This window comes from Hordeum vulgare, chromosome 5H (assembly GCF_904849725.1).
Source record: "Hordeum vulgare subsp. vulgare chromosome 5H, MorexV3_pseudomolecules_assembly, whole genome shotgun sequence".
Classification (NCBI taxonomy): Eukaryota; Viridiplantae; Streptophyta; class Magnoliopsida; order Poales; family Poaceae; genus Hordeum; species Hordeum vulgare.
Genome location: NC_058522.1, coordinates 23,907,884 through 23,919,881, shown reverse-complemented (window position 1 = coordinate 23,919,881; position 11,998 = coordinate 23,907,884). Strand labels below are relative to the sequence as shown.

General features: G+C 43.4%; 1 protein-coding gene across 1 annotated transcript; it reads right to left on the bottom strand.

The window, feature by feature from the left end:
- Positions 1 to 4,056: 4,056 nt before the first annotated feature.
- Positions 4,057 to 9,567, bottom strand: LOC123396227 (wall-associated receptor kinase 2-like). The gene is made up of 3 exons (XM_045091242.1): positions 8,643 to 9,567; positions 6,369 to 6,506; positions 4,057 to 5,258 (listed from the first exon to the last, which is right to left on the bottom strand). The coding sequence occupies exons 1-3, from the start codon at positions 9,565 to 9,567 to the stop codon at positions 4,057 to 4,059; spliced, it is 2,265 nt and encodes a 754-aa protein (XP_044947177.1).
- Positions 9,568 to 11,998: the final 2,431 nt, after the last annotated feature.

The window sequence follows — 11,998 nt, the reverse complement described above, 5'->3', positions numbered from 1 at the left end:
TCGATCCGCCCCGCGAACCGTCCCACGAACCGTCCCGCGATCCGTCCCACGATCCGCTCCGATCTAGTGCCGAACGGACGGCAGCTCCGCGTTCAGCACACGTACAGCTCGACGATGATCTCGGCCTTCTTGATCCAGCAAGAGAGACGGAGAGGTAGATGAGTTCTCCGATAGCGTGATGGTGCTCCAGAGGTTGGTGGTGATCTAATCTCAGCAGGGCTCCGCCCGAGCTCCGTAGAAACGCGATCTAGAGGAAAAACCGTGGAGGTATGTGGTCGGGCTGCCGTGGCAAAGTTGTCTCAAATCAGCCCTAAAACCCCACTATATATAGGAGGGAGGGAGGGGAGGAGGCAGCCTCAAAACCTAAAGGTTTGGCCGAAATTGGAGGTGGAGGAGTCCTACTCCAATCCTACTTGGAGTAGGATTCCACCTTCCCACTTGGAAACTCTTTTCACCTTGTGTTTTTTCCTTCTGAAACCTTATGGGCCTTAGTGGGAACTTATTCCAGCCCACTAGGGGCTGGTTTATCTCTTCCCATAGCCCATGAGACCCCTTGGGGCGTGACACCCCTCCTGATGGTCCCCGGCACCCCTCCCGGCACTCCCAGTACACTACCGATGAGCCCGAAACTTTTCCGGTAATGCACGAAAACCTTCCGGTAACCAAATGAGGTCATCCTATATAGCAATCTTCGTTTCTGGACCATTCCGGAAACCCTCGTGACGTCTGTGATCTCATCCGCAACTCCGAACAACATTCGGTAACCAACCATATAACTCAAATACGCATAAAACAACGTCGAACCTTAAGTGTGCAGACCCTACAGGTTCGAGAACTATGTAGACATGACCCGAGGGACTCCTCGGTCAATATCCAATAGCGGGACCTGGATGCCCATATTGGATCCTACATATTCCGAAGATGTTTATCGGTTGAACCTCAGTGCCAAGGATTCATATAATCCCGTATGTCATTCCCTTTGTCCTTCGGTATGTTACTTGCCCGAGATTCGATCGTCGGTATCTGCATACCTATTTCAATCTCGTTTACCGGCAAGTCTCTTTACTCGTTCCGTAATACAAGATCCCGTGACTTACACTAAGTCACATTGCTTGCAAGGCTTGTGTGTGATGATGTATTACCGAGTGGGCCCCGAGATACCTCTCCGTCACACGGAGTGATAAATCCCAGTCTCGATCCATACTAACTCAACGAACACCTTCAGAGATACCTGTAGAGCATCTTTATAGTCACCCAGTTACGTTGCGACGTTTGATACACACAAAGCATTCCTCCGGTGTCAGTGAGTTATATGATCTCATGGTCATAGGAACAAATACTTGACACGCAGAAAACAGTAGCAACAAAATGACACGATCAACATGCTACGTCTATTAGTTTGGGTCTAGTCCATCACATGATTCTCCTAATGATGTGATCCCGTTATCAAGTGACAACACTTGCCTATGGTCAGGAAACCTTGACCATCTTTGATAACCGAGCTAGTCAACTAGAGGCTTACTAGGGACAATGTTTTGTCTATGTATCCACACATGCACTATGTTTCCAATCAATACAATTATAGCATGGATAATAAACGATTATCATGAACAAAGATTTATAATAATAACTAATTTATTATTGCCTCTAGGGCATATTTCCAACACGGTGCACCCTTGACGCCTTGTGTCTCAAGGCTAGACCTCCCCCTCCCTCCTATATATATTGGTGGTTTAGGGCTGATTTGAGACACAACTTTGCCACGTGCAACTCTAGCCTAAACCACACAGTTTCACCTCTAGATCGGATTTCCGCGGAGCTCGGGCGGAGCCCTGCAGGATTAGATCATCACCACCACCGGAGCACTGTCACACTATCGGAGAACTCAACTACTTCTCCGTCTTGCTTGCTAGATCAAGAAGGCCGAGATCATCGTCGAGTTGTACGTGTGCTGAACGCGGAGGTGCCGTCTGTTTGGCGCTAGATCGGAATGGATCGTGGAACGGATCGCGGGACGGTTCGTTGGACAGTTCGAGGGACGTGAAGACGTTCCAGTACATCAACCGCGTTTCTTAACGCTTCCTGTTGTGCGATCTACAAGGGTACGTAGATCCAAATCTCCACTCCTAGATGGACATCACCATGATAGGTCTTCGTGTGCGTAGGAAATTTTTTGTTTCCCATGCAACGTTCCCCAACACATTTTCCTCTTGCAGGAGGTGGCCTAGGCATATCCAACTCTGAACGCGGCATTGGCATCAATACACTGAAAGACTGAGGGGCAAATGCAGATATGTGTCCATTATGTGATTCTAAATTGTTCAGGAAAATATAGAAGTGTTTTTTAATACGAACTAAACGGTATCAATTATGCAATGCATAAGTTGTTCAAAAATTCTTGATCCCCTCGCAATTTTGGATGGAGGCATTATGTTAAAAGTACAGAGCAGAGGAACATTATACAGTGTACAAGTGTTAGATACCTCTGAGCGATCAACAACTGCAGCCTGGAGGCATTAATGAAGAACAATGATCAGCATTAACAGATTCCATTGAAGTTGTAGAGCATTGGCCACGTTCGGAGCTCATCTGCGAGACCAACACGATAGTACGTGAGATCATGGCCTCGTCGGAGCTCCCTCCAGGCTTATAGGGCGCAAAGCGCCATACCTGCCACACACAACCAGACTCTTCACCTGTGCTCCAGATTTGAAGGGTGGAAGGGCCCTCAGCCATGGCCGGACACCTGAAGTGGAGGAGGTGGAGCGTAGGATGGTCAGGGAGAGGCGGCCCACAGCCACGACGGGGAACCCAACCAGAAGTCGTCAAGGAGCAGGCTGATTCTGTCCTCATCTTGGCCGTTATTGAGCTTGTAGGAGCTGACTGCATAATTGGAATAGATCGACATGCGCCTCGTTGTCCGAGGTCGCGACTCATCCTTCACCTCCGGCGTGTAGCCCACATTTGAAAGGAGCGATGCCCCGCCTCCCGTGCGTCTTCCTCCTCCTCCCGGTCGTTGCCCGTGGCGGACAAGATCGTGTTGACAGCATGCGTTCGATTCAGACAGCGCGGGCACGGAGCGCGGCGGCTTGAGCCTCGTCGGTGGCGAACCGCACACCTAGGACTCAGACGGCGCGCGCCCGAGCAGGCCAGCGTCGACCCGGAGCGCGGCGGCCTGGGCCTGGGCGCCCAGGAATCAAGCGTGGAGGCCGAGCAGTTGGCGAAGAGACGGGGCGGCGGTGCTGGGCGGTGGAGAGAATGAGCGGGTGAGGCTGAGCGGTTTTATTGAACTGGTTGGTTTTTTATTTAAATCGCTTGGTTTATGGAGGGTTGAAAAAAACTAGAAGAGCTAGTGGGAGGAGGTGGGAATCGTACGAGGTCGAACCATCACAACGGCAGATCCCCTTTAATAATAATAATAATAATAATAATAATAATAATAATAATAATAATAATATATAAGTCCTAAAAGAAAGTAGACATATTGTTTGGGTGAGATAATATAACTAAAAACATTCAAATTAATCCATTCACCATAGATCAATAATAACTATTTCTTTTAGATTTATGGCAAATATTGTCCACTAAAATCGCCACTAAAAGTTATGAGGTACTAATTTCCCATATAAGATTTAAATATGAACTAATCTGTCGTCTGCTTAGATGCGCGGGAACGGGCTAGTTTTTTTAGATATATGTAATATCATGTTAGGGAAAAGTTTGAAATAAAAAATATTAATTGCACTAGGTAGCTAATCTTTGAATAACGACATTCTGAGCACCGCAAATACCTTGAATTTTTTATCCGAATTTACATTATGTGAGCAACCCATCTTGAAGAAAGATAGGTATATGTGGTGTACTATGAGTGCAGACATTATAAAGGAAGTTTTCCGATTGTTCAGTGATGAAATAATCAAACTATGTAATTGATACATTTTGATTAAAATCATAACATTAAAGCAACCAAAAACTAAAACACACACAATGTCCAAACGTACTCAACACACACATGTTATACATACCAACTTTTTCACATGTAAACCATAAGCAGGACTATCGAGGGTAGCTCGCGGACAACACAAACTCTTCTTCTTGACTATATTGTCTGCTCATGTCCTCTAAGCTTGTCCTTCTTATTGGTGATGTATATCTCATTGTTGAATAACCCCCCTCATATGTTGCATCCCGAACACGAAAATGATCTTTGGGTCCTTGAAGTGCTTCTAGTGTCATCTCCACGGACCTCATGGTTGGTCGCTCCTCTGCCCTTAGCTTCGTGCACGACATAGCTAGAGAAGCTACTACTTCAGCTTGTCGACCTCCCTCCTCCAGGACTTGTGGATCTAGTATTTCTACCAACTTATCTTTCGCAAATAGTTCTATAAATTGCGCAACTAGCCCATCACCTGTGGAAGATCTATATATAGTTGGCATCTTCCTTGTAAGCAACTCAATGAGAATAACTCCAAAGCTATAAACATCACTTTTTTCCGTTAGACGACCACAATAATAGTACACAGGATCTAAATATCCTAATGTACCCTGCACAACTGTTGTAATTGGTGTTTTATCTCTAGGAATGTACCTTGAAGCTCCAAAGTCAGACACCTTCGCTGTCAAAGCATCATCAAGAAGTATATTGGTGGACTTGATATCTCTGTGTATTACGGGGACGGAAATACATGAGTGAAGGTAAGAAAGGGCTTTGCCAATTCCTGTTGCAATCCTTAATATGTCTTGCCAAGGTAATGATCTTAACGGTTTCTTATGAAGATAATCACATAGGGTTCCATTGGAAATGAACTCATAAGCCAACAAAGGGACTTCTGTCTCAAGACAACATCCAATGAGCTTTACAATGTTCCTATGATTGATCTGTGAGAGTATGGCAACTTCATTTATAAACTCATTAATCTCACTCCTGACCATAATATTTGACCTTTTGATGGCAACAACATGCAAGTCTGATAAAATTCCTTTGTATACGGTACCATGTCCCCCACCACCAAGCTTACGAGTTGGATGAAACTTGTTTGTGGCCTTTTCTAGCTCCCTTAAAGAGATGATCATCCTCTCTGCAATATCTGACCTATGAGATACCAATTTTTGCAACAATTTCCCACGGTTTTGATTGAAGAACTTCTGTCTCAACTTATGTTCCTTTTGGCGCTTAAGCTTGCGGATTATTATCTTTGAGGTAATAAAGACAATTAGAATAGTTGGGCCGCTAGAAACTGATAGGCCAATGATTAAATCTACAAAAAATATGGACACAAAATTAGGGCATGTGGTGACATAATTCAATAATAGTTGAAGGAAGAGATGTGAGGTTGAACCCAGGATTTGATGTCCTCGTAAGGGGAGAGGTATCACCCAATTGACCGAAAATCAACGAACTTTACCGGATAATTTTGGAAGTATCAAAATCTGAGCAAGAAAATGTCTCAAATTCTAGTGACCCAACTAATGGGAGGTTCCAATACTTAGCCCATATAAGTATGCTAATAGGGTACTTACCAAAATCCCAGGTGGATCGCATGTGAAAGGATGCAGATAAGTGCATTGTAGCTAGTGAGAGAGAGCTGACTTCTATGTCAAAATTTTGGAATATATATAATACTAATGGCGAAATATATATTCTCATTGCATATTTAGTTGCATATATACTCTAATAAGTTTTTTTCCTAGTCATCTTAAAAAACTTTCTTACTGATTGTTTCTTTTCTTTTCTATGAAATGGTGGCATTCCATCTTTATATAATTGTGGGCTGCAACTGATTAAATTTTGGGATTGTCGCCACTTGAAGTAATATATTTCTATGATCTAGATTTCCTTTCATGAATCTGAATTGTATCTGCATTACATAACTGATTTTAGCTTCTTTTTCATGCGATATACTCTATTTTTAAGGTGTATGAGCTAATACATAAAACTAACTATGACAACACTATTTGCATTTAAGACAACACGAGGGAGTTGCTAAATATGATTGACAAGGTAAAATATCATTTCACCCACTCCCTCCATTTCCAAAATGTTAGTATATATTTTTATGATTTCGAAGTCAAACTTCTTTAAGTCTGAACAAACCTGTAAACAAATGTAGCAACATCTATGACTCCAAATAAATACATATTGACAACATATTCCATAATAATTGATCTAATGGAGCTAATTTGTTGTACAGGATGTTGGTATATTTGATATAGAATTGGTTAGGCTTAAAGATGTCTTATTTAGAACAAACCTAAAATTAACATTTTTGAAAAGGAGGAAGTACTTTTTTTACAACTATTGTGCTTCATCTAGGACAGTTTATATACATGTTGATAGTAGGGGAGTAAAAAACACAAATGGTGCACACCTGTGTTCATGGACTTGACACAACCATCTTTTTGGGTGGCGTTGCCTTGGTGCCCTTGTGAGCACGTGCACTCGAAAGATCCATCCTTGTTGGTACACTTGCCGAAGCATAAATTTGGTTGTTTGCACTCGTCGATATCTACATAAGACACAGAAGCATTAAGCCAAGTTGACCATGCAAATTAATATTTTGGTTGACAGAAGACAACATGGCATAAGTATTGTCGTGATGACAAAAACTTCATCATACTCCACAATGAAGCAGTTTGATTAGTGGATGCACATGTAGACACATGGGTTCTAGTGGGGGTGTAATGTAAGTTTCTATGTGTAGGTTGAATGTAAGAAAAGATAGGAGTGACATGTCTCAAATCTATCTATGAATTTTATTGTTTAATGCGATTATAATATCACTTTTGAATACTTTTTATAAAAATTTATATTAATATTTTTGGACTAACCTATTAATTCAGTGCCTAGAGTTAGCTGTTGTTTTATGAATGTTTTTGGTTTTCCCAAAAATTCATATCTACGGAGCCTAAAAAATTGAGGATTGCATACGATTTTTTTTCATGACCCGAAAATTCCAAAAGGTGATGGGACCTGTCACGGGGTAGGCGAGCCAGGGGCCCCATGCTAGTTGGGATGATCCATGCCTTTAAGTTGTGTGGGCTTCATGGGCACCGCCTTCCGTCCATTCTCCCGCCTATAAATTCCATATTTTGTGAAACCCGACGAGCGAATTTTCTCCTATTTTCCCGCTGTCGCAAATTTCTGTTCTGAGTTGATCCAATTTGGAGGCCTATTTCGGCACCTTGCCATACAGAGAATCCACCATTGGAGGCTTCTTAATCAATTTGATGTCTCCATGCATGACCATGTGTGCGTAGTTTCTTTAGGACATTAGGGTCCATAGTAATAGTTATATGGCATCCTCTCTCCCTTGTGAATCAATACAAAGCTCCCATGAGCTGTCTCACATGATCATAATCCACATGATGTGATCGATGGTGTGTTTGTTGGGATATGATTAATTTTCACGTTATGATCATATTATTCATTGAAATAAATTAAATATTTTGAAGTTTCTTTGTTGTAATATTGGATAGCTCAAATTTGTATGAAGAGACAGGGGCGGAGCCAGGATTTGATCATAGGGGGGCGAAGAAAATATTAAAGTCAGAAAAGATTTAACTTAAAATATATATCATGTGTCTTAAATAACATCAGTATCACCACTATAACTATATATGTTTTGGAGTTGAAAGAAAACTATATTTCTGTTGTTTGAATGTTGCTTCTACGGGCAAGGCCTACCAAACAAGTCAACAATCTTGAGAAAACTTACTCAAAAGACAGGGAGCTGAAGTTATCCTAGTGATCTCCCATCATATGACGCCATATCCGTTGTATGATTAGCCTATGCTCACGCACAAATATCTAGTATATGCTAATCTATACCAATTACCTTTAGGGTTCAATTAAGGCATGACGTGTGAGGCTGTGAGACTTCAGATAGAGAGACAGTCACAGAGAGCCGTGTGTCAACTGGGGCAGCAGATCACCTGCCATGTCGTGCCTCATGCGTGTTCACGGATCACCGACGGCTTGATAGCAAACCTTTTAGGAAAACCTAGCCTGGGTGTTGGCGGCGAAAGATGGAGGAGAGTTGTCTAGTAGAACGACGTGGAACGGGATCAATTCGTTCATGGTTAGTCGGACAGACCAATAATCTACTGGGCTAATTACTTTGGATTTGGGATTACCAGTGCGTTGGAAATTGGGAAGTTAGAACAAATGTCGCGCTACACTCTTCGCTAATGGCCTACTTATATTTAAAAAATGCTAATGGCTATTTAAACAACAGGTTATTAGTACTAGCCCGTCCCCCCATTGGCTCCGCCCCTGTGAAGAGAGCTATATATTCTCTCCACCAACCAATATTTTTTTTTGAGATGTCCACCGACAAATATGGCTGAAGAGAGATCTCTTTCCCTCCACCACCTCCAAATACGGAGTCTATGTGTTGGTTTTTCAGCACGCTCCAAATGTTACGGGTATGGAGTGTTGATGAGGAACCTGGTAGATTGACTGTTTTTTAAGCCGAAAACTTCAAACTGGCAGATTTTACGTACTTCGGGTGAAAATCAGGAAGGCCGCCTGGAATTCACCGCATAGCAATATAGCATATGCATGTATGGATTTGTACTAAATAAACATTTAACAAATTTATATGAACATTTTCATTATTAAGGTTGGAGAATGTACTTCTTACCTGTGCATCCATCGATAAGGTATGGGTTGCCCTCATAGCCTTCCCAGCATTTGCAGGTATACCCATTCCCGTTAGTGGATTCGACGCACTCGCTGTGGCTGCTCACGCAAGCGTATCCCGGCGTCTTGTCCGGCACAGGCCAGGACGGGGAGTTACTGCCGTCGCGGATGGCCCAGTCGAGCCAAAGTGGCATGCTCCATGGCTTGGCCGGGTCCGGGATTCTGGTCAGGTCGGCAGCGCGGAAGGTGTAGTTGTTCTTCTCCACGATGAAGGCGTAGTTGCAGGGGCGCCTCATGTCAACTGCACGTGCTTTCGACCATCTCTGGAAGGTCATCCTGGTGTTGGTGAGCAACGGCGAGATGTTGACGTGGCAGCATCCGATGCTGTCACACTTGCCGCTCTGTGCCTCCTGGGCTTTGTTGCAGTAGGCCACGCACCCGCTGAAGTAGCTGTCTGATGTGGCGTTCTTACGCGATCCTCTGCGGGCGTAGGCGAGGGTGTTGCAGCCAAGGACAAAGAGCTCGTTGGCCGTGTTGGAGATGCGGTACACCTTCTGCCTGTTGACCCTCAGCGTGCGATCGAAGCTACCGGCGGTCTCGTTGCCGGCAGCGTCGAAGCACTGGTGCGCCACAGGCAGCTGCAACCGGACCCGAGCGCCCACCGTCACGGTCAGGTTCAGCACGCGCACGGACCTTGGGGCGCGCGTTTGGCCGGCGACGGTGGCGTCCGGCAAAAACGGTGTCGTGTTGTTGCAGACGATCTCAAAGCCCGGCCGGAAGCAGCCGGCGCCGATGCCGAACGGGTAGGGGACGTCGATGTCGCCGCATCGCGCCTGGCAGCCTGGCTTCGCCACCAAAGAGCTAGAGGCAGTGGCTGCCCATGCAGCTAAAGGCAATAGCACCAACGTCCATGTCATCGACGACATTGTTCGTGTGGTATCGGTGGTTAAGCCTCCGTGCATTCCCTTAAATACAAGGGAGAGCCCTGCACTTCCTTGAATTGAAAAGTGTATTTCTGAAGTTATGAAAAACAAAAACAATTACATGTACTCCACCCAAAAATAATCTAACTGGTCTTGTTCAGCAGGAAGTTGATAGCTTGTTGCCGTCAAGGGAAGACTCATAATCCGTCACTCTACTAGCCTATTAAGGTGGACTTATTGGCCGGCAGCAGAGGCAATGGCCGGCAACAATACATTACTAATCTACATATGTGTGACCTCACTGTCTAACTCAGAAGCATTCAAACAGTCAAAGGTAACTTGGTCCGTAAACACATCTCAACAAACCAGGACGGCAGGCCAAGGCGAACGTTTCTACGGAGTTTACACATTGGTTGACGAAGGCTACTGTACGTAGCATGATAGCAGCCTGACAATTTTCATGCCTCGCCATGTTTGAAACACTAGTGCAAATCGAAGTCAAGACACACACTAAACGTTAATCCGTCGCAAATGTGGTTTATGCCACAATCGAGCAGGGAGTTGATGGCTTGCTACCATACACGGAAGGGAAACGCTTCCAACCGGTCCGCCTGCCGAATAGTTCGGCCAGTTACGCGCGACCCGCACGGCTGACTCGCCAAGGCTTGCAACATTTTCTCGTCCAGATTTGCTCCAACCACGTTTAAATTTGCTACAACCATTTCTTATTTTGCTATAATTTGTTCATTAAAAAGTTATATTCACGTTTGGTTGCAACTCGAGTTTGTTGAATTTTTATGCTACAACTGGCGTTTGATTTTTGTTACAACCATGTTAATTTTTGCTACAACCGGTATCATTTTTTGCTGCACCGATCATTAAAAAAGTTGCATACACGTTCGTGAGAGTAGCAACCCGAGTTCATCGGATTGTTTTGCTACAACCCACATTTTATTTTACTACCACGCATCATCAGCGTCCTTTTTTTTTTTGCTACGACCACGTTGATATTTTTTCCTACAATCATATTTGTATTGCAACCGTGTACAAAATTTGCTGTGTCATGACCTAAATATGCTGCATCGAGAGATTTTTGCTGCATGAAAGATCTAACGGTGCGGCCGTGAATCTGACGACTGGGCTGCGACCGATGCGAGCGCTCGGGCCGACGTGCCGGCGCCCAGTACTGCCCTACACGGAAGGCTCACTATGCTAAAAAAACGGAAGGCCAAAATTCATGTGATCACTAGACAGCGGGAAATCTAAAAAGGATGGCTAGCAGGCCGACGGGGAAAGTCCTCGACGGTAATACTTTTTATTCTCTATATGTGACCTGATTACCCAACTCGGGAGCAAACAAAACAGCAAAAGTATGATCCATAATATATTAATACTTTCTCCGTCTTAGTTTATAAGTTCGACACATGTATCTAGATTCTCAATTTAACCAACTTAATGAGAGGCGTATATAACAAAAAAATATATCAATGGAAACTTTAGATGTTCTATTTTCTATTGATATAACTTTTATGTTAATCAATATAATTTATATAAGTTAAATTAACAATCTAGGTACACGTGCATGCATTCTAAACTGTGACAGAGGGAATACCTATTACTGTGGGATGTCATAATAATTAATGTGATACTATGTATCTTAGAAAGTGATAATACTTTTTTTTGCGAGGGTAAAGGAGTTTTATTCCATATGCATAGGGTTACAATCGAGAGGCAACAAGCCAATCAATCTGCTACCCTATTTTGCTCATGTTTAATTTTTAGAGGAACAAACTCCATGTATACCATAAGATGTTTTATTTCAGCAACCAAATGACCATATGTCGATCTGTTGAGACTCTAACCAGTCATCGTCAAAAGTGCCACCGAGGAATCTGACTGAACAATGATTGGCAAATTACAATATTGAACCGCGCCATACCCTGCATTAATGCATGTAACTCCGTCTACAACGCATTATTACAATTAAACAAGCGGGGATACGCAACAAATATGACACTTCCATCCTGTCTTCGTAAAATCATCCTTGCCGCCGCTGAGCCATCTATTTGGGAGAATGTGTTGGAAATATGCCCTAGAGGCAATGATACAATGGTTATTATTATATTTCCTGTTTCAAGATAATCATTTATTATCCATGCTATAATTGTATTGAATGAAAGCATAGATACATGTGTGGATATATAGACAAAACAATGTCCCTAGCAAGCCTCTAGTTGGCTGGCCAGTTGATCAAGGATGGTTAAGATTTTCTGACCATACGCAAGTGTTGTCACTTGATAACTGGATCACATCATTAGGAGAATCATGTGATGGACTAGACCCAAACTATAAACATAGCATGTGATCATGTCATTTTGTTGCTATTATTTTCTGCGTGTCAAGTGTTCATTCCTATGACCATTAGATCATGTAA

Excerpts from the sequence above, each read along its gene's own strand:
- LOC123396227 (XM_045091242.1), bottom strand. The coding sequence starts at position 9,567 with ATGTCGTCGATGACATGGACGTTGGTGCTATTGCCTTTAGCTGCATGG. Across the intron at positions 6,507-8,642 it reads CCTTATCGATGGATGCACAG|ATATCGACGAGTGCAAACAA; the intron begins GTAAGAAGTACA and ends TGTCTTATGTAG. Across the intron at positions 5,259-6,368 it reads TGTCAAGTCCATGAACACAG|ATTTAATCATTGGCCTATCA; the intron begins GTGTGCACCATT and ends TATTTTTTGTAG.